We start from the raw sequence: 27,206 nt of genomic DNA, 5'->3' as shown, positions 1-27,206 counted from the left end.
CGCCTCTCGCCTGTCCATTCCTGTCTTCTCCCTGACTGCCCACCCACGTGGCCTGGTGTCCTGGCCAGCCCGTGGCCCCTCTCTTCAGAGCAAAGCAGCTCTGCGGGTCCCGGAACCTGCCCGTGGCTCCTTCCCTCTTGGACACGGCCCTGCCACTCTGGCTGCCTCGGCCCCTCAGGCCTGGCTGGGATGACACCACCTCCTCCAGGAAGCCCGCGGTTTGCCTCTCCCTCCCACCCGCACTGGCCTCTCTACGCCTGAACAAGCACGCCCACAGCCTCCCCTGTTCCTGGTGCTCAGCACGTGTGCCTCTCGCTGGGCTATTCTGGGTCCCTCCCCGGTCGGGTGCTACTCCTTCCTGCGTGCAGGGCTCTGAGGCTGCGGCCCCGGCGGCCCCACCCTTCCCTGCAGAAGCCACATCAAGGCAGGCAGGGGTGTGGCAGCGGTTGGGGCTCTGCGTCCCAGACTTCCCTAGTGCACACCCCAGTGGGCAGTGGTGCTGACACCTGGGGGCTCAGCACCAGGCCCACCCTCCCCCCACCCCCCAGCTCTCAGCACCTTCCGAACCCCGCCTGGAGTACACCCTTCCTGGCTGCACGGACGCCAGGGGCCCGCTGTGGAGTGCTGGCTGGGCCAAGCCGGGGTAGGGGGGTGGGGCAGACTAGACCCCCAGGGGCCTCCTGAACAGAGACCCCAGCCCTGAGGGCCTGCCACCTGGGGGAGGGGAGTGGGGCTGAGGTCCTCCACGTGGCCCCGAGTCCACGTGACACTTGCCTGCCTGAGAGCCTTGCTGTGGCTCGGGAGCCTCGCCGTCAGGAACACACGTGCTCCGTCTGGTCCAGAGACACCCTGCGCGGCTCCCAGGCCGTCACCTCGCTGGGACCGAGTGCCTGCTCCAGTTGCCAGGATCCTGTCACCTCTCTCTTCCTTCACGTCCCATCGGTGGTGTAACTGCTCCCACTGGTGGAAACTCTAAGAAAACCTCTCAGGACGGCTTCCTGCACCGGCTGCGCCTTCTGTCCTTCCCGCGAGGGGCGTCCTCGTTGGCCTACGCGTGTTCCTCCCGGACCTCCCACGGCCCCTTGTTTCTGTGGGGTCGGTGCTGATGCCCCCACTCTCATGCCTCCTTTTCTAATTTGAGTCCGTTTTTCTGAGTGCATCTAGTCAAACGTCTGTCAAGTCTGCTGCTCTTTTTTTTTTTTAACGTTTTATTTATTTTTGAGACAGAGAGAGACAGAGCATGAACGGGGGAGGGGCAGAGAGAGAGGGAGACACAGAATCTCCCTGGAAGCAGGCTCCAGGCTCTGAGCCATCAGCCCAGAGCCCGACGCGGGGCTCGAACTCACGGACCGCGAGATCGTGACCTGAGCTGAAGTCGGACGCTTAACCGACTGAGCCACCCAGGCGCCCCAAGTCTGCTGCTCTTTGAAGGAGCCAACTGTACGTTCCACGTCCCGGTTTTCCCCTATTTTTCCATCCTCCGTGTGTACCTCCTCCCTTCTCCTGACCCTGAACCTGGGCTGTCCTTCTCGCTCCTGAAGTCAGGTCCGCTGGCGGACTGGTTCCCCTTTTTCACACGGCGCTTACCGCACAGCACCCCCTCGGCCCTGCTTTCCCCGCACCCCTCACACCCCACTCTGCTGCGTTGTCCTTTTCGCTGGGCTTGAGCTGGTCTCTGACTTCCCTGTGAGCAGCTGTGGGGAGGGGCTCAGGCGCAGGGGAGGGTAGAGGCTTCCGTGAGGAAGGGACACTTGAACCCAGTCTGGGAGACCGAGGAGCCAAGGGCCTGAAGACCACGGAGTGGGCCCCTCCCAGGCCTGTGGGAGGCTGGGGCCAGGGCCCCAGGGGGTGTGTCAGGGGCTGGGTTCCTGGGACAGATGCTGGGCCGAGTGGGGCGGCTGAGGGTGGTGCCTGGCAGGGGCCGGGGGCAGAAAGGGGAAGGGGCGTTGGACACAGAAGGGCCTTCCCTCAGGTCCCGGTGACAAAAGTTTATCAAAGGACAAAGGGAGTGATATGTCATGATTCCCAGGTGGAAAACCTCCCAAGGGGAAAGGGGTCTGGAGGGGCTCGGAGCAGAGGCAGGGGTGCAGGGGTCCCAGGCACAGGAGGGGGCACGAGAGACATGGGACGCAGTCTGAGGCTCCCTGGCAGGCTCCCCGCTTCATCTGCCCTTGAATTTTGGGTCTCCACCCCCCCCCCCCCACCGGCCCCAGGAGGCTGGTGGGGGCAGGCTCCAAGTGCACTGTCCAGGCAGCCCTGACCCTGAGCAAGGCCGGCCCGGTTCCAGCACCAGAGTGGATCGGGAATGGCCCAGGAATCCCTGCATTTCCTGGGACATTTCTTGAAGACACCCCCTCACTTGTGTGCCACAGACAGAAGGGCCTCCCTTGGAAGGTGGGGGAAGCCGGGGACTGCCTGAGGGGCCCTGGGTGGGGGTGGGGTGGGGTTTGGGCAGAGGCCAGGGAGGGAGGCTCTCCCCAGCACCAGCCAGCTCTGCCTGGGCTGTGCTCACCTGGGGACAAAGAGCTGGCTCACGGGACACTTGCCCCAAGATCTCCAGGCTGACGGGGAGGCAAGGCGGAGGCAGTATCAGCCCAGCAGGTGGAGACAGAGAGACCTGGTCCTGTGTCCAGGGCCCCAGCCCCATGGCTGCAGAGAAGGGCAGAGGACCCTGCAGGGCCTGTGTCCCTAGGCCTGAGCCATTCTGGACCGGGACCTGGTGGTCAAGGCTGGAGGGGGTGCCTGGGCAGGGACCCTTTCTGACCGTGGCCCCAGGACCGCAGGCTCCCCAGTACCCGTGCTCTGGCCCCACATCCTGCAGGCAGGGAGGGACCCATGTTTTACCTGCCCAATGGCACACTGGGGCATGGAGGGGTGCTGCCTGAGGCCCCCCATGCGGCTCAGAGTCCAGCTGTGTCCTCGGCCGAGGCCCGGGCATGGATGGGGCCAGGACTGTTTGACGTCTGTGCCTGGGGACCTAGCCCTGTGCTGTGCCCTGCCCACCGCAGACACGGGCTGGGCTCTGCTGTCGGGGCGGACCGAGGCTTCCAGAAGGAGATTCCCCACCGAGGCCCCACTGCCCACCAGGAGAACTATGGTCAGCTCAGCCTGTGCCCCTACAGGTGATTAAGACTTTCTCTCCAGTAAGGGGGATGGGATCTGCCTCAGGGTGGGGGTGACACTGTCCAGGGAGGTCCCTGAAGATGGGAGGTTCGGGGCTCATCGGGGGCCAGCCCCTGCCTGTGCTGGGAACTGAGGTCTCCTAGGGCGTCAGTAGCAAGGTTCCTGACGTGCTTACCTGTGGGGATTGAGTTTGTTTCCACGTTAGGAGGGAGGCGACCGTCCTATGAGGACAGAACCGGCCGCACGTGAATAACCGTTACTCGCATGTGCCTTTAACAAAGTGACGTAGCGATGAACGTTCAACTCTCCCCTGTTGAGTTGTTTCGGTTATGCACCGGAAGCGTTTTCCAACGACCGCCCTTGAGCGACAGCCACCCGAGTCGCTGTAAGTAGTGACCTGCGGGGAAGGGCTTTCCGCGGGGAAAACAGGCCCAAGAAAACCCCAACCCAAAGTCAGCAAGACTTTCAGTGCATTAGAAGTTTTTCCCAGAAATTCTCTCCCGCCGCCAGACAGTAGGCCGATCTGCTCTTTATATGGTTTCATTCGGTTTCCACGCCTGGGCGGCATCACAGCGGCGAAGGGTTTCCTTCCAGAGACATGCTCCCCCGGAGAAGACAAAGCCAACCCTCGTCAAAGGGCGTGTTGCAGAAACTGCCCCCACCTGACTCTGTGTCCCCTGGGAATGTGCTTCCCCGGAAAGAGCCAGGAGGCAAGGGCGGCGTCGCGAGGAAACGGGGAGACGCGCTGGAATAATTCCCACAAGGACAAATATTCGGAACAGAAAATGAAAACCATTTGCCCTCCATTTTCCTGTGCGGAAATACCATGCAACCCCCTCGCCCGGGCTGGGCTCGGGTCAAACGTCTGGCTACAAACGCAGAAAGTCAAGTCTCCGGGTCGGAATTTACGCTGTAAAGGAGGTTGAGCTCCAGGCACAACTCAAGGGGTTGGCGGCCCAACTATTGGGTCCAAGTGCCTACAGTCTGAGATTCCCAAACCTCCAGACAAAGCCCATGGCAGCGCGCATGTGAGGGAACAGTGGTGTCCCCTTCTGGGGGAACGTGGGGACACGTGATCGTGGTCCTTCAGCCCCGCCTCCCGCCTCCCGCCTCCCGTAACAAGTCAGGTCCGGGGGGCCCCAGGGACCCCCTCCATAGGCTTCACAGGCACCGTCCTTTCAGGTCCCCACGTGTTCTGCGTGAAATCTTTCCGTGAAGGCCTTGGGAGCAGTGGGGACGCTGAGCGTGCGTGACCGACACAAGCCAGGACACAGGTAAGGACCCGGTTCTGGAGAAGGTCCTGCGCGCAGCCGTCCTGGCGAGCTTGGGCAGCTGCGACAGCGCAGGGGGGACCTGGGCCGGCGCCCTGCTCGCGGTTCCGGATCTGGAAGCCTCTGGGCTGGCGGTGCTCTGCCCCGAGGCCATCGAGGCCGGTCCCGGGACGCCCCAGCGGGGACGCGGGGACGCGGGGACGCGGGGACGCGGGGACACGGGGACACGGGGGACCCGGGACATGGGGACCCGGGGCCTCGGGGGGCGCAGGGGCGCGCTCAGCGACCCGCTGGCCGCGCCACCTCCGGCCGCCGCGCCGGGACGGGGGCGGGACCCGCGGGGGACGTGGCGGCGCCACCCTTCCGGGCCGGGCGGGGACTCACGCCACCGGGCCGGACGACGGGGGCGCTGATCCGGAGACCCGGGGCCGCCTCCGCCCCGGCTGCGCCCCGCCCTGGGTCCCCGGGCCTGGCGAGGCCGATCCGTCCCGGGGTCCTCGGCCCTGCGCGGCTGGGGCGCGGGAAGCGTGGCGGCGCAGGAGGAGCCGGGAGGCGGAAGGTCGGCCTGGGGAGCACGGTGTCCGGGGGCGGGGAGGGGGCCGCGACTCTGGTCCCCTCCCCACTCCAGCCTGCACGTCCGGGAGCGACCGGAGGGCCGAGTGCCCCGTGGGCGGCCTGGCCCCGAGGGGGCGCTCCTCGCAGGCTCCCCCCCTTTCGAAGCAGGGCCCACGGGCTCCACGGCGAAGGCCCCCTGCCCCTCGGTGAGCAGCTGGCGGAGGGGCCACCGCGGCCACGAACCAAACCGAATGAGACGTTTCACACAGCGGGTGTGCGGAGACGAGCCCTGCGGCAGATCTGGGCCGCCTCTTTGCTTCTCCCCCACCTGTGGTTCCGGAATCGCACACGTGGTCAGACGCTGGGTGTTGGACCCCTTGAGCTGCTCCCAGTAGGAAGCAAGGGTGACCGCTTCCCCACCTGACCTTGTCACCAATGCCCGGCTCCCAGGCAGTGACCCTGGACGGAGAGCCCAGCATCAGGAAGAAATGCCACAGGAAACACGCCTGGTGCCAGGGGGCTCCCTGGAGGGACAGCCCTTCTCTGGGCCTCTTGTCATAGAGGCAGAAGTCGGGGAGATGGCCATGGGGGACACGTGTGGGCAGTGTCCAGGTGTGGTCTTGTGCCTGATGTCCGTGGGGCAGCTTGTCATGGGGGGGACCTTCTCCAGCGCCCTCACCCCCTGCGTGGCCAGCAGGACAGAGTGAAATCTAAATACAGACTGAAATCCCCACCAGTCTGTCGCCCTGACCCTGGTGACTCCAGGACTCTGCAAAAGCCAGTATTTGTATTTAGTATCATGTTTGCTTTCCACATCCTTCATCTTTTGTGTGTAATGTCATTTCTCTATGTCTTTTTATTTTATTAAAAAAATTTTTTTAACGTTCATTTATTTTTGAGAGAGGCAAAGACAGGATGCGAGTGGGTTAGGGGCAGAGAGAGAGGGAGACACAGAATCCCAAGCAGGCTCCAAGCTGTCAGCACAGAGCCCGATATGCGGCTCGAACTCGTGAACTGCAAGATCGTGACCTGAGCCGAAGTTGGCCGCTCAACCGACGGAGCCACCCAGGTGCCCCTCTCTCATGTCTTTCATCTACTAATCCGACTGGTTGGAAATAGAATGCCTGTGACTCTGCTTGTGGTGGCCTGGCCCTAGTCTGTTCAGCACCTCTTTGGACCACGAGGGTGATCTGAGCGGATGACGGGAAGCCCCGTAAAGGAGCATCCCTCCAGAGAAGCCGGCACTGACTGCTGCTGGCGTCCTTAAGGACCTACCCACCTGGGCTCACTTGATGTTCATTGTTCAGCTTGCTGTTTCCAGGACTTCTAAGGGAGGTTCAGTTTAAACCCAAACCTCTGTGAGGGCCAGACCCTTGTTACAAATCTTAGGGAAAATCTTTTACTTTTGTCCTCGAAAGAATACTGGACGGGGAGAGGCGCCTGGGTGGCTCAGTCTGTTGAGTGTCTGATTTCAGCTCGGGTCATCATCTTTCACTTCACGAGTCGGAGCCCCACGTGGGGCTCTGTGCTGCCAGCTCAGAGGCTGGAGCCTGCTTCGGGTTCTGTGTCTCCCCCTCTCTCTGCCCTGCCCCTACCAGCTCTCTGTCTCTCTTTCTCTCAAAAATAAAGAAAAGCATTAAAAAATTAAGAAAAAAAAGAATACCGGACAGGACAATTTTTCTCCCCTGCTTTTGCGGATGGTTGGAAAATGTTCAAAATCACTCGTTCACTGAGGATATGGGCCTTCTAGGATGTGCAGCTCGTGTGGGGGTCCTGCTCCTAACTGGGAAGCTTATATAGTCTCAAAATCTTGCCATCTGTCTCCATGACGCCCCAAACCCTTGATGACGGAGGTTGTGAATTCCCCAGGGCGGCTGCTTACCGCTACCACTTTGTTTTTCAGCGGCTTCTCTGGGCCATGTCCCTTTTTCCAACATTGCAGCTATGCAAGAAAGCGTTTTGCAACAGTTCATTCAGAATTTCTAGTCTTGAAGGTTTTTCCCAGTTATCTCCCCTACTCTATGGGCAGAAAGGGAGGAACCGCTGGGCTTCGGGCTGAGTGAATGCGTGTGCATCCACGCTCTCGCACTCGCTGGCGGAGGCCATCCACGCGCGTTTGCGATATTTCCAGCAGCTCTCAGGGGGCTCCGTGTGTGTCCCCCACCCAGGGAGGTTTGCACAGCTGTTCTCTGCAGATGCCGTGGCCGCTGCTTTGTCCCCAGGAATGCTGTTTCTCCTCTCTGCCTGGAGGTACTAAGATCCCAGTTCCTTCCAACTGGGAAGAGACCTGGAGGTCAGAGAGTCTCTGTGGGCTCGGGGCCTAAGGTTCAGAGGGTTTAAGACTCCTTAGCACGATAGGCTGAGATCATGAGACAGGCCAGGAGACTGGGGGACGGGGCGCACTGGGCACATGGTGTGAAGTTTGCTCCTGCAGGCCCCTCCCATAAACGTCGGGGCCTCGGCTCCCACTGGAGACAGATGATGGATTGACTGGTTTGCCTACCACTGGGCAGGTGAGTCCAAATGTGGGCTGTAGGATTAGGACGGTCCATAGCGCAGCCCTCCGAAGCCATCTCAAGCTCCAACTCAGACCTCATCTGTGATAAGGTAATAATTTTATTTATGTTTTCTTGAGTCCCTTGGACTTCTCTCTCAAGTGTCTGGGTCTTGGGCAGGAATAATGAAAGTGTCATTGCCTGGGCTCCTTCACATCTCTACATTAAGCCCCGTATTATTCTCCGCCATGCTCCCCAGCCTTTTGGACACAGCCAGCCTCAAGGAGCAATTGTGTAGTGAAAAAGTCATATAGCAGGATAATTAGGGTCTAATTCAGAAAGGCAAGAATTTATTCAGTTATTCAACAAATGGGGTCCGTTTTGCTGGGATGCATCATATGGTTTCATAAAATTCAGGGTGCCATGCAAACTCGCACAGTAAAAATCACACACTCCAGGGGAAAGCAGAGTCGGGTCAGGACACTCAAAATGTTTCATCAGCAACACATTTAAAAACAGATAGGAACCGGGGCGCCTGGGTGGCTCAGTCGGTTAAGCGTCCGACTTCGGCTCAGGTCATGATCTCGCGGTCCGTGGGTTCGAGCCCCGTGTTGGGCCCTGTGCTGACAGCTCAGAGCCTGTAGCCTGTTTCGGATTCTGTGTCTCCCTCTCTCTGACCCTCCCCCATTCATGCTCTGTCTCTCTCTGTCTCAAAAATAAATAAACGTTAAAAAAAAGAACAAACATTGTTAAAGAAAAAACAAACAGGAACCTAATAAAAAGGATAGCACAGTGGAATACGTTAAGTTGTTATTTTAAACACATTAATACAATAAGAGATATGGCCCTTTGTCTCAAAGGCCCAAAGAGCAGTGGACACGGGGAGGGTGCAGCTTGCGGCCCGGGAGATGGGACAGCTGGAACACCCGGCGGGGGCGGTGCGCTCACGGCACGGCAGTCACGAGGCATCTGGGGGACGCGTGAGGGGAGCGTCTGTGTGTTCTGTGTATTCCCACACACCTCGGTCCAGCCAGTGCCGTTTTCCACGTTTACCTCGCAAAGAAAATCGCACAAAATGCAAAATTCACGCTATGCGGGCCTGGCTCCCGCATTCTTCAGTCGTGCTGGAAAAACTCATTTCCAAAGCCTGTGTCACGGCAGAACCGTAGTCGTGGATTGTGCCAACCACATGGGAGGCACTGATATCTGTGCCAGGGGGCTAGCAGTGAGCGGTGTCGGGGGGCTAGGTCGTGGGAGGGACAACAAGCAAAGGAATTCAAAGAGTGTAATGGGGGCCCCTCCATTCGTATGTGGAAAACTAACCCCCAAAGTCTGGCATTAGGTGGGCACTTCGGGGAGTGATAAGGTGACGGAGACCCCAGGAAGCTCCCTTGCCCCCCACCGTGAGGACACAGTGGAATAACAGTTGTCCGCGAACCAGAAAACGGAATCTCACTGAATCCGCCAGTGCCTTGGCCTTGGCCTTCCCAGCCTCAGAACGGAGTCAGAAATGTTCGCTACGTCCCCCAATCTGCGGTAATCCGTTCTATCAGCCCAAGTGGACCGGGGCGGCAGGATAGTGACGATCTGCGGTAGGTGGCACTGCGGTAGTTCCCCACGGCCGGGGGCTTTTGGACAGGAACCTGCTGTGTCACCAGTCTCCAGGCCAGACGTCCCAGATCAAGCTGTCGGCAGGGTGGTTCCTTCCGTGGGCTGCGGGTGGAGAATCTATTCCAGGCCCCTCTTCCTTAGCTTCCGACGATTTACAAGCCTCTTTGGCTTCTAGAACACCAGCCCGACCTCTGACCTCATCTTCAGGTGGCATCTCCCTGTGTGCACGTCTGTGTCCAAGTTGCCCCTTTCAGAAGGACGCTGGTTATATTGGATTAGGGGCTGTCTGTGGTCCAGCGGGACCTCAGCCGATTACACCTGCAACGGCCCTGTTTCCAAATGCGGTCACACTCCGAGGTTCGGAGGGCTGGTGCCAATGAATATGATTGGTACCAATGTGCGTTCTGCGTATTCCCAGAAGTAAGTGACATTTGAGCAAAACGCCTAAAATGAGGGAGTGGGCCATGCAGACATCTGAGGGAACAGCATTCCGGGGGGAAGGAACAGCAAACATAAGATTCTGGGATGAGACGCAGACTGGCACGCTGGAGGAGTGGTGAGAGAATGGTGGCTGTGTCTGGAGGAAGCAGGGGGAAGAGGGGTGAGCGATGAAGCGAGAAGCAGAACGATTCGGCGATGGGAAGTCCGTCAACTCTGAGCCATAAAATTACCAGAATTAAAGGAGAAAAAGCTATGCATTTATCAGAGAACAACAACAACGACAAATCTCAATACAAGTTCTAAGGTATAAGTAGACTAAGCTTTCCTTTTATGATGAAGGATACCCATCACAGGACAAAAGGATACATCATATATTTTGTTTAATGTTTATTTATTTTTGACAGAGAGAGAGAGAGACAGACAGAGCATGAGCCGGAGAGGGGCAGAGAGAGGGGGAGACCCAGAATCCGAAGCAGGCTCCAGGCTCCGAGCTGTCAGCACAGAGCCTGACATGGGGCTAGAACTCACCAGCCGTGAGCTCATGACCTGAGCCGGAGTCGGACGCTCAACCGACTGAGCCACCCAGGCGCCCCAAGGATACATCCTTCAATGGTATGTCGTAAAGGCATTTCCGTCGGTCGGAGCTCTGTGGTTCAACATCGATATTTTGGAGTCTGGCTAAAGCAACAAGAAAAGGAGGCGAACTGTGTACTCACCACTGTTTGCAGATAGTATGTCCCCCCGGCCCCCCCGAATGAGGCATTTTCAAACTGTTAGAATGGAGTCAGCTACCTTTTACGCCCTGGTCTCGTAGGCTGGGAGCCCACCGTTTTGGCCGTCGTCGTCGCTACGGAGCCCGGCTGCCCCCGGCCTCCACTGCCCGCCACGCCCCCTGCCATCTCCTCGGGGCTGTCCGTTGCCGCTGCTCGCGGGGCTGCTGGAGCCCAGGTGCTGGCACACGTGCAACCTGGAAAAGGGAGGGACTTTGCGGGCAGCCCTGGAACGACGAGGAAAGGGCACCAGCGGGCGCGCGTGCCCCTCGCTACCGCGCACCAGGGGACGATGCCGGGGTAGGACGCACACCGCTCCCTAGGGTACTCGGGCAGCAGTGGCAAGTCAAGGACGCTCTCTGGCATCAGATCTCCCCGCTCCCCCGTTTTCCCCTTCCAGGGTCCCCATTCCTCATCTCCGAGGTCACCTCCAAAAATAAACCATTGGCCCACAAGACCACGTCCCATGTCATAGCTTCTGCTTTTGGAGAGAACCCGAATTAAGAGAAGTGACCGGGGCGCCTGGGTGGCTCAGTCGGTGAAGCGTCCGACTCCGGCTCAGGTCATGATCTCGCGGTTCGTGAGTTCGAGCCCTGCGTCGGACTCTGTGCTGACAGCTCAGAGCCTGGAGCCTGCTTCGGATTCTCTCTCTCTGTCCCTCCCCACTCATGCTCTGTCTCTGTCTTAAAAATAAGTAAAACATTAAAAAAAAAATTTCTTTTTTTTAAAAAAAGAGAAGTGACCCTAAGAAGCAGAACTTCTGAGTAAGATTCTAAGGTAGATCACACCCTCAGACCCCATTGGAAGGACGGTATGGCTGGTGGTGAGCGAGCTGGTGATGAGCCTTGGCCTGTGGCACAGGGACAGTAACTCAGAGGGGTGGATTAAGGTGTGGTGCAGAGGAGGTGGAGCGTGGTTCTGTGTGGCAGGGGTGGGGTTAGCGTGCTTTCCTTAACGGCTTTAAAAGCCTGAACGAATACTAAGGACAGGCTCAAATTAGCCCACTGTTGGTTCAAGATACTCTCCGAAAATCAGCTGCCCCTGGCAATATCAGGGGCCCTCATCGCCTGCAGGCACAGGGCATTTTAGGATGAAAACCAGGTCCAGGATTCCCCGCAACTCATGATGTCGTTACTTCTCTCTTCAGTCATGTATTTAATCCCCAGTTCGACCAACAAGGGTGTTTTATGTTAATCAAAATAGCAAATTATCATACTGTCCATTTCTATCATATTGTCTGTTGGAGAGTCTCTTTCAAATTACTTGACCATACTTTAATTTTTTTAAATGTTTACTTATTTCTGAGAGAGACAGAGCACGGGCAGGGGAGGGGCAGAGGGCACGGGAGACACAGAATCCGAAGCAGGCTGCAGGCTCCAGGCTCCGCGCTGTCAGCCCAGAGCCGGACGTGGGGCTCGAACCCACGAACCGTGAGATCGTGACCTGAGCCGAGATCAGACAGTTAACCTACTGAGCCACCCAGGCACCCCCTACTTGACCATCCTTCATAGCCTCTTGTTCCTTGCTCAAAATTTTAAGCTTCTTTTTTTTATTTCTTTAAACACATGAAACATAATTATCTCATCTGTCTGATAACACCAATGTCTGCAGTTTTCCAGACGTGGTTTTCTTGTCTGTGTTTCCAACGGCTCTCATCCACGGTGTTTTTTTCCCTGTGTGTTTTGTGACTTTTCAGCAGCAAGTTGCCTACGTTCCCTCAAAAGCTATCTGTGGGAAGCTGTTGAAGCCTGCCTTGAGCTTGCCTCCCTCCAGTGAATATTTCCAGTTATCCTTTTTAAAGATGCATTTTTACTTTTGTTACTTTGCAGTCAGAGAATGTCTCATAAACCTTCTCTATTTAGAAAGCGAGTTGTCTGTTGTGTTCCATATATAATTAATATCACAGGTCAAGGGTGCTCTGTGCACCGTTAATAGAAAAGCATGTTCTGTGACCACAAACACCAGTGTGAAAGATGTATCCCGTTGTCACTTAAACGTCATCTCTGAGCCTATGCTGCCGGGAGCAAATTCAAGCTCAGTCAGAACTGGGGCCCTGTCCCCTCCCCCCCCCCCCCACAGCTACACCAAAATGACCGAGGTCAGTGGCACCCCGACACAGGGAAAGCGTAGCTATCTCCGCTTTCAGCCCAGGCCTCTGGGTCCCCCTCAAGTCCTAAGGCACCTGTTTGTGCCCGAGTACAAGGTGAGTGGAGTTTACTCAGGTGGACGACCCCAGGACTTTCTGCCCAGCCGCCAGGGTCCCCTCTGAATCAAGGAATGACAAGAACGCTGTGCACGTGTAGAGCAGAAGCCCGAGAGAGACTGGCGGCAGCAGGGTCCGACCTGGAGGACCCTCTAGAACTAGGATGACCGCAAAGCCCTGTTGCCAAGGACCCCGCCTGTCGATGCTTGCGGCCGGGTGGATGGGTGCACACTTTCATTTTCAAAAGTGGCCAGTTTTGACTGGTGAGTTATGTGGTCTCTCTTAGGTCAGGAGGGCATGATGGAAAGCCAGGGAAGGTTTGAGAGAGGGAGTAAAATGTGAGTTACATTTTACAAAGTTCATTTGGGCTTTGGTCAAAGGCAAAGGGGTCTGGAGGGGGCCAGAGTAAAGGCAGGGGCGCGAGGTAATGGGCACTCCGGGCACAGAAGTCGGCGGGGGAGGGTGGAGGGGTGCAGGAGTCACTTGGGACCTTCAGTCTGAAGCTCCTTCGCGAGTTTCCCCTTCCCTGGGGTCCTCCTGGTCTGGGGAGGGGCCCCAGCTGCGCAGCCCAGCCAGGCCTGACCTAGAACGAGGCCAGCCTGGCTTCCGGCCACGGGGCTGGCTCTGAAATGGTGGAGAAATCCTGCGTTTCCCGGGTAGACATGGAAGGGATCAGGTTACCTTCTAGTCCCGAGGACAGAAGGGGCTCTTCTGGGAAAGGGGGAGCAGAGGGCAGGGACTGTCGGAGAGGCCCCAGCTCGTCGTCAGGTGGGGAATGGGAGGGAGGCCGAGCAGGGCCTAGAAGCCTGGGGACCCGCCGTGAGCAAGGTCGAAGGGGGGGCGGGGGGAGGGGAAGGAGAGGTTTGGGACGTGGAGCTGGTGGGTAGGGCGGCGCCGGATCGCCCCGGGCCGGAGGCGGGCCAGACAGTGGGGTAGGGAGCGGGGCGAGAGGCGCGCGGGGCCCGGACTCCCGGGACCCCCGTCTGGCCTGGGGGAGTTCTTCTCCGCAGGGTCGCAGCCGGCCTCCGCGCGCCCGCCCCCCGGGCCCCTTCCTCGCCTCCGCGTCCCGCCCCGGCCCCCGCCCCGCCCCTCCCCTCCCGCCCCTCCTCTCCCCTCCTTCCCTGCCCCCTCTCCCCGCCCCCGCCTCCGCGCGCCATTCCTCGCCGTCCTCCGGCCGTGCGCCCCGCCAGCCGCGTCTCGGCCATGGCAGGCCTGGGGCCGCGACCCGCCAAGGGCTACCGGGTGGTGCTGCTCGGGAGCGTGGCCGTGGGCAAGACGGCGCTGGCCACGCAGTTCGCCTGCGGCAGCTTCCCGGAGCAGTGCGAGCCGTCGGTGGAGGAGCTCTTCAGCAAGGTGATCGAGGTGAACGCGGCGCCCGCCCTGCTGGAGATCGTGGACACCGTGGGCGCCGAGCACCTGGTCACCCTCAAGGACCTGTACATCAAGAACAGCGACGGCTTCGTGGTGCTCTACAGCGTGTGCAGCGAGGCCTCGTTCGAGGCGGTGCGGCCGCTGCGGGAGCGCATGGGCCGGCTGCGGGGGCCCAAGGCCGTGCCGCTCGTGCTCGTGGGCACCAAGGCCGACCTGGACGCCGAGCGCCAGGTGCTGACGGCACGGGGCCGCGCGCTGGCCCGCGAGTGGCGGTGCCCGTTCCTGGAGGTCACGGCCAAGAGCAAACTGATGGTGGACCAGGTGTTCACGCAGGTGGTGCGCGAGGTGGAGGCCCTGGCCCCGCCCGAGGAGCGGGCCCCGGCCCTCCCCACCCATGCCCAGGACACGTGGCCCTCGGAAAGATTCATTGGCTGAGGCGCAAAGGTGACTTTTTAGTGTGTTCGGCGCGTTTCTGATTTCTGAAGCTCAGTCCTCCTTCCCTGCCTTTTTAAAGAAAGTTTTCCGGCCCAAGACAAGTGATGATGGCTTCTGTGTCCGAACTCAAACCAGCGCTTTGGACTGTTGGCCTGAAAACTTGGCCACTTTGTTTACGTCTTACAGGGCTCTAGAAAACCCAAAATTCGTATTGTTTTCCTGGATGGAGACTCCCAGCCTTTTCTTCACATGGGATTTGTTACAGGATTCTCTTTTTTCCCCCTTTTGATAATGAATGCCTTCGAATGCACCAGACCTTTGAAATTGATTGAGGAACATGAACTGAAGACTTCAAGCCTTGGATTCTGTGAGGTTTTCATGTGTTTCCCTCTCATCCGCAGCCTTGCATTGCAGCAGTAATATTTTCCTCTCTGTGTATTTCTAAATATAGGTATGACATACACAGCGTTGGTTTGAAAGGGATATTGTATACCCTGGGAGGGGAGCACGGAACTGCTCACACACAGCTCAGCCTGCCTTCCGCTCTGTAATTGACATCTAGTCGATGTTGAATCTGCACAGCGAGTGAAAATGAAGCGATTTTAAAAGGTGATAGTTCTAAATATCTGTCTCTCTAATACTTAAAGCTACAGTTTCTACAGTTTGCACGCACGGTCTCTGCTCCTAGGCTGTTTCCCAGGAAGCACGTTAGGAGCCAGAGGGAAAATGGCGGCATCTGGTATGTGTTTCTTGTTGCCAGCGTAGGTGTGTTTTTGTCTCTGCATGGTTTGCAGTGACACGGGGACTCCAGGAGAAGCAAACCGTGTTTGAGTCTTCTCGCATAGTTTTCACATAGCGAGGCAAGAAAAGTTTTCTTGCACCCATTTAAAACCATTATGGTTTATGTAATTTGAAGAGTTACATGAGTTGGGTGCGCTTTATTTTCATGTGAACACATTTTTCAAATTGAGGAGCCTAGCCCTACCACTTAAACGTCCTTCTAAGAGAAAGTAACAAGAAAAACAAAATTAAATAAACAAGAATGCTCAAAACTATGCCAGGGGTCTGAAAAAGTTCATTTTGTTACAGGGAAGTTAGCTACACAGTGATGGTTACACAGGCTCTGGGAGCTTTATTTATATTATATGTGTTGGGTGAACAGAAGGATGGATTTTATTTTAACAGAAAAAGTGTAAGTATGTTAGAGCCTGTCAGTGCCTGACAGCCCGTTCACCAGGGGAGCGGGCTAGGCCGGGTGACACCTGTCTTTTGTCTCTTCCTCTGTCCCTGGGCCGCGGGGGAGGGAGGTGTTGGGCACTTACTTGTGAAGCCTTGAAGTCCAACCTATTTACTCTCTCCTCTGACCCTCTGTGTTCTGGGGTCATTCCTCCTGGCTGAGTTACCCACATCCCCCTCCAGGACATTTCAAACACAGGGAGGAAGGGAGGGGGTCCTGCAGAGTGGTGAAGGGTGGGGGAATACCTTCCTAGTCTCAGGTGTCTTCGTCCAAAGCTGCCCCTTCCTCTGCCCGAACAGAGGCAAAAACCCAAGACTGTTACTGGAGTGGATGTTGGGCTGTGCAGAGAAAGCACGCAGGGCGTGAACAGTGTCCTGTCCCCAGCCATGAAAGCAGGGCCCCCGAGGACTGCAAGCTGAGTGACCCCCTGGGCCTGCCTGCCCCTGCTTCCCACCAGCCCTGTCTTTCTGACTCACCACCTGCTTGCACTGAGGCCTCCTGGGAGGTCTTGTGTCCCTGGATCCCTGTGCCTCTGGAAGATACATTCAATCCAGGAAAAAATTCACAAATAGCCATTTCTTCGTTTAGATTCCTAGGACCTCCTCAGACCCTTCCACTCAGATCTACATTTTGGCTCAGAGCCCAGGGTGTTCCTTGCTGACCGGTGAACATAACAAATACTCAGGCCCACACGATCGGCTCCTAGGACCTCAGGAATATGTTTGAAGCCGTTCTCTGCGCACGCAAGTGCGCACGCAAATACGTGTAAAATTCAAGACCGACACACCCGATTTTCTTTCTCTTCCTCCATTTCACGTGTCTAACTTCCATATGTCACACACAGTTGCCTGGAGTCCCTCTGGAGTCAAGTGCAGCCTAACTAGAGTGAACTTGAAGCAGCAGATATGACTGCTTGTCAGGTCTGGGTGCCGTGGTCCATGGAGGCACTGCCTGGTGGGGGCGGGGCGGGGGGGGGGTACCTGAAACGGGCAGCCTAACTCACCAGCCTGCAAATGGTGTTACCATCTCAGGTCATTCACAGCTGGGCCCTGGGCTGGGGGCCACGTGCGTGCTCAGCATAACTGGGGCACGTGAAACTGGTTTCCCAAGTGGCTGTGACATTCCCATGCCCTCCGGCATCCGATGCCCGTAAATGCCCTGCAGCTCAGAGCACCTGCAGCCTCCTTTCTGGCCCGTGTGTTGTGGGTTCGTCTGTATCGTTCAGATCGCTGGTGATGCTGAGAATTCTCTGGGAGGGTTTCAAATGACATTCGATTTCTTCTCCAGTGAAATGCCTGTTCTTTTCATCGGCTTTTAAAATTGTGTAATCTGTCCATTTCTTCTTGGTTCTTGGAGGTTTTACTCTGTCTCTGGGGTGGGCAGCCTCCGGGATGCCTCCAATGACCCCACCTCCTGGTACGCATGTGTGACTGCCTCCCCTTGAGGGGGGGCAGGACCTAGTGACTGTCTTCTGGGAATACAACAGGACAACAGTGATGGGAATGTCACTTCTGAGATTAAATTCCAAACCACTGACCTCTGCCCTGCTCGGCCTCCTTCAGAGCCCTTGTTCTGGAAAGGCAAGCTGCCGTGTTGGGACTAGCCTGGTGGAGACAGCCATGTGGCAAGGAACTACTGTCCCAACCGGCAGCTATTGAGGACCTGAGACCTGCCCACAGCTCCTAAGTGAGCTTGGGAGGGGGGACCCTTTCCCAGATGAGCCCTGAGATGAGAGCAGCCCCCGCCAAGCCCTCCCCACAGCCCGTGAGGGAGTCTGAGCGGAGCCCCAGCTGAGCTGCAGAGGCTCCTGACCCACAGACACTGTGAGATGGTGAGTGTGTATTGTTTTACGCCAGTAAGTTTTAAGGTAATTTGTCATGCAGCCACGGACAACTACTACAACTGTTTGGTGCCTGGACTAGGGTGCCGACGTACAAATATCTGAACCAGGCCGTGGGCAGAGCCAGGTGGGATTCTGAGGAGTGTTAGGTAAGCACTGAGGCATCCTGGACAGGCCTTTAGTGGAAAGCTGGGCTTTGAGGACGCTGCCAGTGAGGGCGCACAGGAAGTGAGGAACAGGGGTCTTGTGACATAATGGCAGAAGTGTGGCCACCTTGTCATCTGCAGTTGTGTGGGGAGCAGTGTACCCGCTGCAATCCAGGAGCTGATGGGTAGATTTCCAGGCCGAGTGCAGAAGAAGCCGCCTGGCCTCTTCCTGTGCCTTATGGTTTCATTTGAGCAGAGAGACAGGCTGAGGGCACTTGGGAAACTAAAAGGAACCGGTACCTGATAGTTGTCAAAATTCGCAGTTTCTCCAAAGGACAAAAGATGCTAAAATTAAGAAATGACTTCCCGGGGAACATCAAATCCGGGAGAATTGGTCTCAGATGAAGCCAGGGGCGCCTGGATGGCTCAGTCGGTTAGGCGTCCAACTTCGGTTCAGGTCATGATCTCACGGTTCGTGGATTCGAGCCCCACGTCAGGCTCTGTGCCGACAGCTTGGAGCCCGGAGCCCGCTTCAGATTCTGTGTCTCCCTCTCTCTCTGCCCCTCCCCCACTCACGCTCTGTCTCTGTCTCTCAAAAATAAACATTAAACAAATATTTTAAATAAAAATGAAGCCAAGGGTGTGAGTACGTGAAGCCCTTTGTCAAGACCTCAGAAAGATCAAAGGTGACAACTCAGAGTACTGTTCAGTCACATGACGGGCCTGTTAGAAAGATGAAGATGTACCCCACAAATCCTCTCTCCCAAAGACAGGGCCTCTGGGAAACCTCAGCAGTGCCCCTCAGCCATCTCAGGAGGAGCCCAGCGTAGAGCAGGTTCACCTCAAAGAGCTTTGTGGGTGCACCTTCTCGCTAACGGAGCGAGCCCAGTCCCCAAACAGATTTGTGCACGTATCTTTTCTATTACAGAGTTAACCCCAAATCACAGGAGATCCACAAAGTTTTTGAGAAAAAGTATATCAGTCCAAACACGACCTGTTTAGACTAAAAAAGGACAGAGCCATTCAAAATGAAAAGAGACTTTGGACACCCACACCCCCAGGCTGCACAATTTTACTGGAAGGAAGCAGGCTGAGAAAACTGGTTGCAAACATGTGCTTTCTTTAAAAAAAGGGGGGGTTTTGAAATCAGGAAGTGTGTCTTCCAGATCTGTTGTCCCTTTTCAACATTGGTTTGTCTACTTGGGATCCCTTGAGATTCCATACATATTTTAGGATGGGTTTTTCTCTTTCCGCAGAACATGCCATTGAGATTTTGATAGAAATTGCCTTCACTTTGTAGATTGCTTTGGGTGGTATAGACACCTTTATAGCCTTCAATCTTCCAGTTCGTGACCATGGGACCTTCTTCCATTATCTCTGTGTCTTCTTTCAGCAATGTTTTGTAGTCTTCATTGTACAAGTCATCCACCTCCTTGGTGAGGTTCATTCCTAGTATTTTATTCTTTCTGATGCTATTGCAAATTGTGTTCTTAGTTTCCTTTTGGATAGTTGGCCATTGTTAGTGTATAGAAATGCAATCAATTTTTGTGTGTTGATTTTTGTATCCTGTAGCTTTCTGAACATATTATCTCTAACAGTTTTTTTTAATGAAATCTTTAAGGTTTTCTGCACTTAATATATCCATGTATATGTCTGTCATCTGAGAACAAAGATAATTTTATTTCTTCCTGTCCAATTAGAATGCCTTTTTTTTTCTTGCCCAATTGCTCTGGCAAGAACTTCCAGTTATGAATAGAAGTGGCGAAAGCATGCATTGTTGCCTTCTTCCTGATCTTAGAGGAAAAACTTTCAGTCTCTCATCACTGAGTATGATGTTCCCTGTGGGCTGTTCCCATATCACTTCTATTGTATTTAGCTTCCTGTATTTCTGGTTGGTTGAGTGTTTTTATCATGGGTGGACATTGAATTTTGTCAAGTAATTCTTTTTGCATCAAGTGAGATGATCATGCAGGGTTTTTTCCCCTTCATTCTGGTAACATGATGTATTACACTGATGGCCTTTTTATGAGGAACTTCTCTTGCATCCAGGAATAAATCCCACTTGGTCACAGTTTACAAACCCTTTAAAGTGTTGTTGAATTCTGTTTGCTGGTATTTTGTTGAGGGCATAATCGATATTTCCCCCCAGTTTTATTGGGATATAACTGACATGGAGCCTGGTGTAAGTGTAAATTGTACAATGTGATGGCTTGACACATGTGTATACTACAAAATGGTCAGGTTAGTTAACACATCCTTCACCTCACCTAATTGCCATTTTTGCTGTTGTTGTGATGGGAGCATTTAAGACCTACTCTGTTAGCAACTTTCAGGCATGATTTTTCTAAATTTCTTCTTCCATTACCTATTCCCTGTTTTATTTCCCATTAACCGGGACCTTGGCTGGTTGGAGGTTTTCATCTAGTAGTAGGATCCAAACATACCCAAAGGATCTGAATTCTCAGCAGTTTCCTGCCAGTTTGGGGTTGACATTGTTTTCTGATAACCTTTCACAACTGGAATGGAAGTACCAAGAGGTGCCTCCAAGAAACCACTTAGTTCCTGGGAATAGTAGCTAGAGGAGCCAGTTCCTTGACCACCCTTTGACTCACGAACTCCCATATTCTGGCTTTGGGAAAAACAGCACTCCATATAAGTAACCGTACTATGACCATAATTGAGATAACGTCACAACCTGTGAGATGGAGTCCCATCTTTTCGGAGTGTGCTAAAAGGAATCCTCAGGAGGTCATTCAACCTACCAGGTCACTGCTTCCGGATGAGTGCATCAAAGACCAGTGGGTTTCATGTGCCTAGCCCACTGCTTCCCATTTTTTTTTTGCTGTAAAATTACTCTCTACATCAAAGAAACGATCCGTGGGCTACAATAAAGGTCCACAAGGCATACTGGAAGTCTGTGGGGGGCAGTGCTTCCAGGGCGTCACAGGCAGTGAAAGCAGATCCACATCCAGAAGAAATGTCTGTTCCAGTGCAAACTGCTGCTCCTTCCACGATGGAAGAGATCTAATGTAATCGATCCTCCACCCAAGTGACTGGCCGTCCCCCCAGGAAATATCAGGGGCTCACCATTAGTCTCTGCTCTTGGGGGTTAAATTCTCAACTGGGATGGTGTCCATGTCAGACTCGGTGAGGCGAAGCCCATGGGTTGGGCTTTGATGTTGAGCCCACGCCTGGCCCCCATCCCTGCCTCCTTGGCCACTCTGTACGTGGGCTCACTGAACAAGCACATGGCTGGCTGGCTAAGGAGACTGGCTGCTGGGCACAGAATGGACTGTCCCATCCAACCGATTCCTGAAAGCCTCGTCTGCGGTAGATGCCTTTTGACGGGTACTCACAACGTGGCAAAGTATCTGCACGGCTCATGCCTCCCCAGAGCGGTCCATCCTCGTATGCCTTTCCCAGACCACCTCATTTCTGGTCTTGCAGTGTGGTTTTCTCAAGGCTCTGGTGATCAAGCCAAGCCATTAATAACTGCCCATGAGTCAGTATAGAGCCATACTATTTCTGGCTATCTTTCAGAACAGGCACCGTGCTTGAAGTAACGAGAGGCTTCTCTTTCCTCTCTGTCCTTTCGGGCCACCCCTAAGTGGGACTGTAGGGCTTGAGCCGTCCCTTCCGCGCCATTTGTAAACCAGGATCGAGGTTTTTCCTTCTCAGTCAATTAGTCATAGAGACCTCCCTGTGAGGTCATAGGTTTGGACCGTGGGTGAGGAGACAACGTAGCGGGAGTAGGTGGGAGACGCAGCCCATCAGCACATTTGGCAGACTTTTCACTTTTAGTGTTTTGTTCCTTTTTAATGTTTATTTATATTTATTTATTTTGAGAGAGAGCATGCATGTGAGAGTGTGGGAGGGGCAGAGAGAGAGGGAGAGAGAGACTCCCAAGCAGGCTGTGCACTGTCACTGCAGAACCAACCCCGTGCAGGACTCCATCCCACAAACCATGAGGTCGTGACCGGAGCGGAAACCAAGAGTCGGACACTCAATCGACTGAGCCACCCAGGCGCTCCCAGACTCTTAGACACATGGTGCACTGAAAGCAGTTTTACCAAATGTCTTGCTGTAAGAGCTCAGGGCTCTCCAGCCTCCCAGCTGCATATATGCCTATTTTCTTGTTTCGAGAGAGAAAAGCAGCCCCTGACCCGGGGTGGGGGGGGGGGGGGGCTGGAGGGTGTGTGGGGAGGGTGCTGGCCTGACCCTGGTGGCGAGACCACTGCGTTCTCCTGCTGAACACAAATGGTCTCAGAGGAACTGACGTCAGCCAGACAAGACCATTCTGTGACCGTGATGGATCAAAACCAACAAGAACAATCTGCGATCACAGCTGAATCCAGGCGGAAATATGAACGATTTCGAAACCACAAAGTGGCCAACCCCTCTCCCTCTTGTGGTTACTGTGAGTGACGGCTGCTTTTTCACCTGTTACAGCTGACCCTTCAACAGCGTGATGTTTAGGGGCACTGACACCCCACGGTGCAGTTGAAAATCTGTACATGACTTCTGACTCCCCCAAACCCAGCAACTCAGCTGCTGCTAGCCTGCTGTTTACTGGAAGCCTTACTGATGACGTAAACAAGGCACATTCGGTATGTTGTATGCAGTATTGTATTCTTACAATAACGGTAGCCAGAGGAAAGAAAATGTTATTAAGAAAATCATAAGGAAGAGAAAATACATTGGTAGCGATGGGCTACAGTTGCTACAAATATCCACATATAGGGGCGCCTGGGTGGCTCGGTGGGTTAAGCATCAGACTTCAGCTCAAGGTCATGATCTCGCAGTTGACAAGTTTGGGCCCCGAAACGGGCTCTGTACTGGCAGCTCAGAGCCTGGAACCTGCTTCGGATTCTGTCTCGCTCTCTCTCTCTCTCTCTGCCCCTCCCCTGCTCACACTTTGTCTCTCTTTCAAAAATACACAAACATTAAAAAAAGGAAAATATCCACATATAAGCGGACCCTTAGAGTTCAAACCTATCTTTTTCAGCCTTCCTTCCTTCTAGATAAGATTTATTATGATATTCAGTCATGCAATGTCCCCCACTTCCCGACAGTGTTCATTCTAAAGCAAAGTCTGTTTTCTTGAACTTTACTAAAATTACCTCCTCCAAGCCTGAATCCAAGGGCTCTCTAGCACCTTCCCACTGAGACACCCCATGGATCCCCATGGTATGTGCTCCCCTCACTTGCCCAACAACAGGTGCGTTCCTGTGGTCTTGAGCTAGTGGACCCTGATGCCACCCACGCCTCGTACGTGGCATTAAGGCCGCGTCATTTCCAGCAGCAAATCCTGTGACAGGCAGGGTACGGGCTCTGGGTAATCTAAGCAGGAGTTGATTTAGCAGACGTAATCAGGTGCTTACAAAACTTCTGCAAGAGTTCGAGGAATGGGCTCTGAGCGGCTTGGGGGCGGGGAAGTGTTGGACCCCTGAACCTGGCCCTGGAGTCAGGAGTTTACACAACAGCCCGAGTGACCATCCTGGGCTCTGGCCCCCAAACAGAGCGGCTGCTGCTGCCGCCCCGGCATCTAGGTAGCTGGGAGGAGACACTGGATGGAACCTGCTTGGAAAGTCTCCACATCTTCGTGGCCTTCCCTTCGTGACCTTGTCTGTAGCAAAGAGTGAGCAGTGGGGACATGGCCGCCACCCCTTTCCCCCTTCCAATCCGCAGGGAGGGGGCGCACGGTGGGCAGAACCACACTCCCACCCAGGTCTGAGATGCAGGGGGCAGGGCACAGGCAGTTGTTAGCAGCTCCCTGAAGGTGGCCCTGAGTGACTGCCTGCCCACTTCTGGAACTTTCTCTTTCCTTCTTTTTCTTCTTCTCCTTCTTCTCCTTCTAAGAAAACACATTTTTTAACCTGACTCCACTGGGTCTGAACTTGTGACATGCTCTAGCTCGCTCCTCCCCTTGACCTTGGGAGGGGTGAAACCCTGGCTGCTTCCTTTCCCTTCGGGTTCCTCTCTAACTCTGACTCTTTCCAGCCCTGGGGAGCCTCCCCAGCCAGGGCCCACCAGGAGGTGGCTGTCTTGAGCGAGCCCAGTGGCGTGCAGGCCCCTCTTGTCCTCCCTGGGGGCCCACTGAATAAGTCTGTCCCCTGTCCTCCCCCACAGGGTCCAGCAGCCCCTGTGGGGTCCAAGTCTAGGACTCCCACCGGGGTCCTAAGGCCTGAGACCAGCCATCAGCTGTGACACACATTGGCTCCTGGGGCTACTGGAGCCAACCTGTGGGAGTCCGGGGCCCGGGGTGGGGCTGGGGTGAGCACTGTGGGGGCCACTTGTCAGGGGTGGCTTCAGGGGAAATGGGGCCAGTCAGTCTGCAGGGAACGAAGGCCCCTGAGCTGTGTGAGGGCGTCTTAAGGAGGGAAGGTTTTGGGTGCTGAGGAAGCCCTCATGGTGTCCTCCTTCCAACATCCATCCTGTAGGGTGTGAGCCCCTGGGCCCCTGACCTGGGCCTCCCAGATGGGCTCTGATGCCTTCTCAGAACCTCAACCCAGGAGGTCAAGGGCTTCTGGAAGCAGACCCCTGAGCCTGTCACACTAGCCCCTTGTGAAGTTCGCGTCAACCATGGAGTTAGGCCTAGTCCCATCCGGGGAGGAGGGGGTGGGGAGGTGCAACCTGCAGGCCAGGCCGGGAGAAATGGCTTCTTTGGAAATGGGATGCATTTTCCTGGATGTCGGTCTGCTGCTTGGAGAGGCCTGGATCTGGAACACAAGGCAGTCACAGACCCCCACGCAGGGCAGGGCCAGAGCCAGGAGGAGCCCAGGACACAGGTCCCCTCGTGGTGTCTGTGCTTTGGCAGGGGTGGGGACAGCTCTGGGACAGACTCACCAGGGAAGCAGGAAGGCAGAGAAGGAGTCTCCTCTACGCTACACCTAATGACAGTGAACTTTGCTGCCTCCAGGTTGATTCAGAGGGAGGGTTGTCTCCCCACCCCCTTCTGACAGGGGAGGTCCCCATCAGGGTGTAAGGTGACACCACTGGTGGAGGGGAGGGAGCTTGGGGGGGGGGTGGCGCACACAGCATGGGAGGAGGGAGGTGAGTCTTCTGGTTTCCAAGGCTTCCAACCCCTGGGAGGGATGGGACAGTGGCTCCCCACTTTCAGCTGGGAGCTGAGGTTTTTGGTTTTGTTTTTCTGTTTTAGGAGGTGGGAGGGTGACGCTATCAGCTTATTTAAATGCGATATAAAATATTAACAGAGTTTCCTTGACGAACTTGTTTAGCTGTTACAGACCAAAACATTGGTGTGGGGTTTGTTTTATTTGGAAGTTCGCACTTTCTACAGCCGGTGCAGGAAGGACAAATCAACACAAACCAAAACTTTTTATTTATTATTATTATTATTTTTTAATTTTTTTTTACGTTTATTTTATTTTTGAGAGAGAGAGACAGAGCATGAGCCGGGGAGGGGCAGAGAGAGAAGGAGACACAGAACCTGAAGCAGGCTTCCGGCCCTGAGCTGTCAGCACAGAGCCTGATGGGGGGCTCAAACTCACAAACCGTGAGATCATGACCTGAGTCAAAGTCAGACGCTTAACTGACTGAGCGAGTCAGGCAGCCCAAGTGTCTGACTCTTGATTTTAGCTCAGGTCATGATCTCACGGTTTGTGGGTTTGAGTCCTGCATTGGGCTCTGCACGGACAGTGTGGGGCTGGTTGAAATTCTCTCTCTCTGCTCCTCAACTGCTTGCTCCCCCCACCCTCTCAAAATAAATAAATAACCTTAATAAAATAAAATTAAAATGGATGCATATGGGTTAAAGCAAACAATGGCAATTCATTCGCAATGGAAATAGTAACTGCCCTTATCCATGTCGGACAAGGTCACTAGGACACCGATGTGGAAGGCTGAGAGAGGCAGCTGACACACGGACCTGCAGACAGACAGACAGACTCCCCACTGGGCCTGCGCTGCTCAGGCGTCCCTAGATCCTTCTCTGCTCCTCGGACCGACCTGGGGACAAGGGGAGCCTGTTTGGCTCTGCCACAACGAGCCCCGCTTGGGCAGGATTCACTCATCACCAAGGTCAGGGACAACTCGAACTGACCTGGATTTCGGTCTGTCCTGCTGGCCCACAGCTGCTGGCCACGCAGGGGGTGAGGGCGCTGGAGAAGGTCCCCCCCATGACAAGCTGCCCCACGGACATCAGGCACAGGACCACACCTGGACACTGCCCACACGTGTCCCCCATGGCCATCTCCCCGACTTCTGCCTCTATGACAAGAGGCCCAGAGAAGGGCTGTCCCTCCAGGGAGCCCCCTGGCACCAGGCGTGTTTCCTGTGGCATTTCTTCCTGATGCTGGGCTCTCCGTCCAGGGTCACTGCCTGGGAGCCGGGCATTGGTGACAAGGTCAGGTGGGGAAGCGGTCACCCTTGCTTCCTACTGGGAGCAGCTCAAGGGGTCCAACACCCAGCGTCTGACCACGTGTGCGATTCCGGAACCACGAGTGGGGGAGAAGCAAAGAGGCGGCCCAGATCTGCCGCAGGGCTCGTCTCCGCACACCCGCTGTGTGAAACGTCTCATTCGGTTTGGTTCGTGGCCGCGGTGGCCCCTCCGCCAGCTGCTCACCGAGGGGCAGGGGGCCTTCGCCGTGGGCCCGTGGGCCCTGCTTCGAAAGGGGGGGAGCCTGCGAGGAGCGCCCCCTCGGGGCCAGGCCGCCCACGGGGCACTCGGCCCTCCGGTCGCTCCCGGACGTGCAGGCTGGAGTGGGGAGGGGACCAGAGTCGCGGCCCCCTCCCCGCCCCCGGACACCGTGCTCCCCAGGCCGACCTTCCGCCTCCCGGCTCCTCCTGCGCCGCCACGCTTCCCGCGCCCCAGCCGCGCAGGGCCGAGGACCCCGGGACGGATCGGCCTCGCCAGGCCCGGGGACCCAGGGCGGGGCGCAGCCGGGGCGGAGGCGGCCCCGGGTCTCCGGATCAGCGCCCCCGTCGTCCGGCCCGGTGGCGTGAGTCCCCGCCCGGCCCGGAAGGGTGGCGCCGCCACGTCCCCCGCGGGTCCCGCCCCCGTCCCGGCGCGGCGGCCGGAGGTGGCGCGGCCAGCGGGTCGCTGAGCGCGCCCCTGCGCCCCCCGAGGCCCCGGGTCCCCATGTCCCGGGTCCCCCGTGTCCCCGTGTCCCCGCGTCCCCGCGTCCCCGCGTCCCCGCGTCCCCGCTGGGGCGTCCCGGGACCGGCCTCGATGGCCTCGGGGCAGAGCACCGCCAGCCCAGAGGCTTCCAGATCCGGAACCGCGAGCAGGGCGCCGGCCCAGGTCCCCCCTGCGCTGTCGCAGCTGCCCAAGCTCGCCAGGACGGCTGCGCGCAGGACCTTCTCCAGAACCGGGTCCTTACCTGTGTCCTGGCTTGTGTCGGTCACGCACGCTCAGCGTCCCCACTGCTCCCAAGGCCTTCACGGAAAGATTTCACGCAGAACACGTGGGGACCTGAAAGGACGGTGCCTGTGAAGCCTATGGAGGGGGTCCCTGGGGCCCCCCGGACCTGACTTGTTACGGGAGGCGGGAGGCGGGAGGCGGGGCTGAAGGACCACGATCACGTGTCCCCACGTTCCCCCAGAAGGGGACACCACTGTTCCCTCACATGCGCGCTGCCATGGGCTTTGTCTGGAGGTTTGGGAATCTCAGACTGTAGGCACTTGGACCCAATAGTTGGGCCGCCAACCCCTTGAGTTGTGCCTGGAGCTCAACCTCCTTTACAGCGT

At 56.1% G+C, this 27,206-nt stretch overlaps 1 protein-coding gene and 1 long non-coding RNA gene across 2 annotated transcripts; both read left to right on the top strand.

Moving 5' to 3' along the window:
- The first annotated feature begins 47 nt into the window (after positions 1-47).
- Positions 48-3,180, top strand: LOC128316135 (uncharacterized). Its single transcript, XR_008299746.1, has 3 exons — positions 48-1,170; positions 1,405-2,394; positions 3,009-3,180. It is a non-coding gene; the product is annotated as an uncharacterized LOC128316135 (long non-coding RNA).
- A 10,043-nt stretch (positions 3,181-13,223) lies between these two features.
- Positions 13,224-14,898, top strand: LOC113601475 (ras-related protein Rap-2c-like). Its single transcript, XM_027066695.2, has one exon. The coding sequence runs from the start codon at positions 13,673-13,675 to the stop codon at positions 14,273-14,275; it is 603 nt and encodes a 200-aa protein (XP_026922496.1). The 5' UTR covers positions 13,224-13,672; the 3' UTR covers positions 14,276-14,898.
- The last annotated feature ends 12,308 nt before the right edge of the window (positions 14,899-27,206 follow it).

Source organism: Acinonyx jubatus, chromosome B3, assembly GCF_027475565.1.
Source record: "Acinonyx jubatus isolate Ajub_Pintada_27869175 chromosome B3, VMU_Ajub_asm_v1.0, whole genome shotgun sequence".
NCBI classification, from domain to species: domain Eukaryota; kingdom Metazoa; phylum Chordata; class Mammalia; order Carnivora; family Felidae; genus Acinonyx; species Acinonyx jubatus.
The sequence above is the reverse complement of the archived record's forward strand: the minus strand, read 5'-3'. Positions and strand labels throughout refer to the sequence as shown.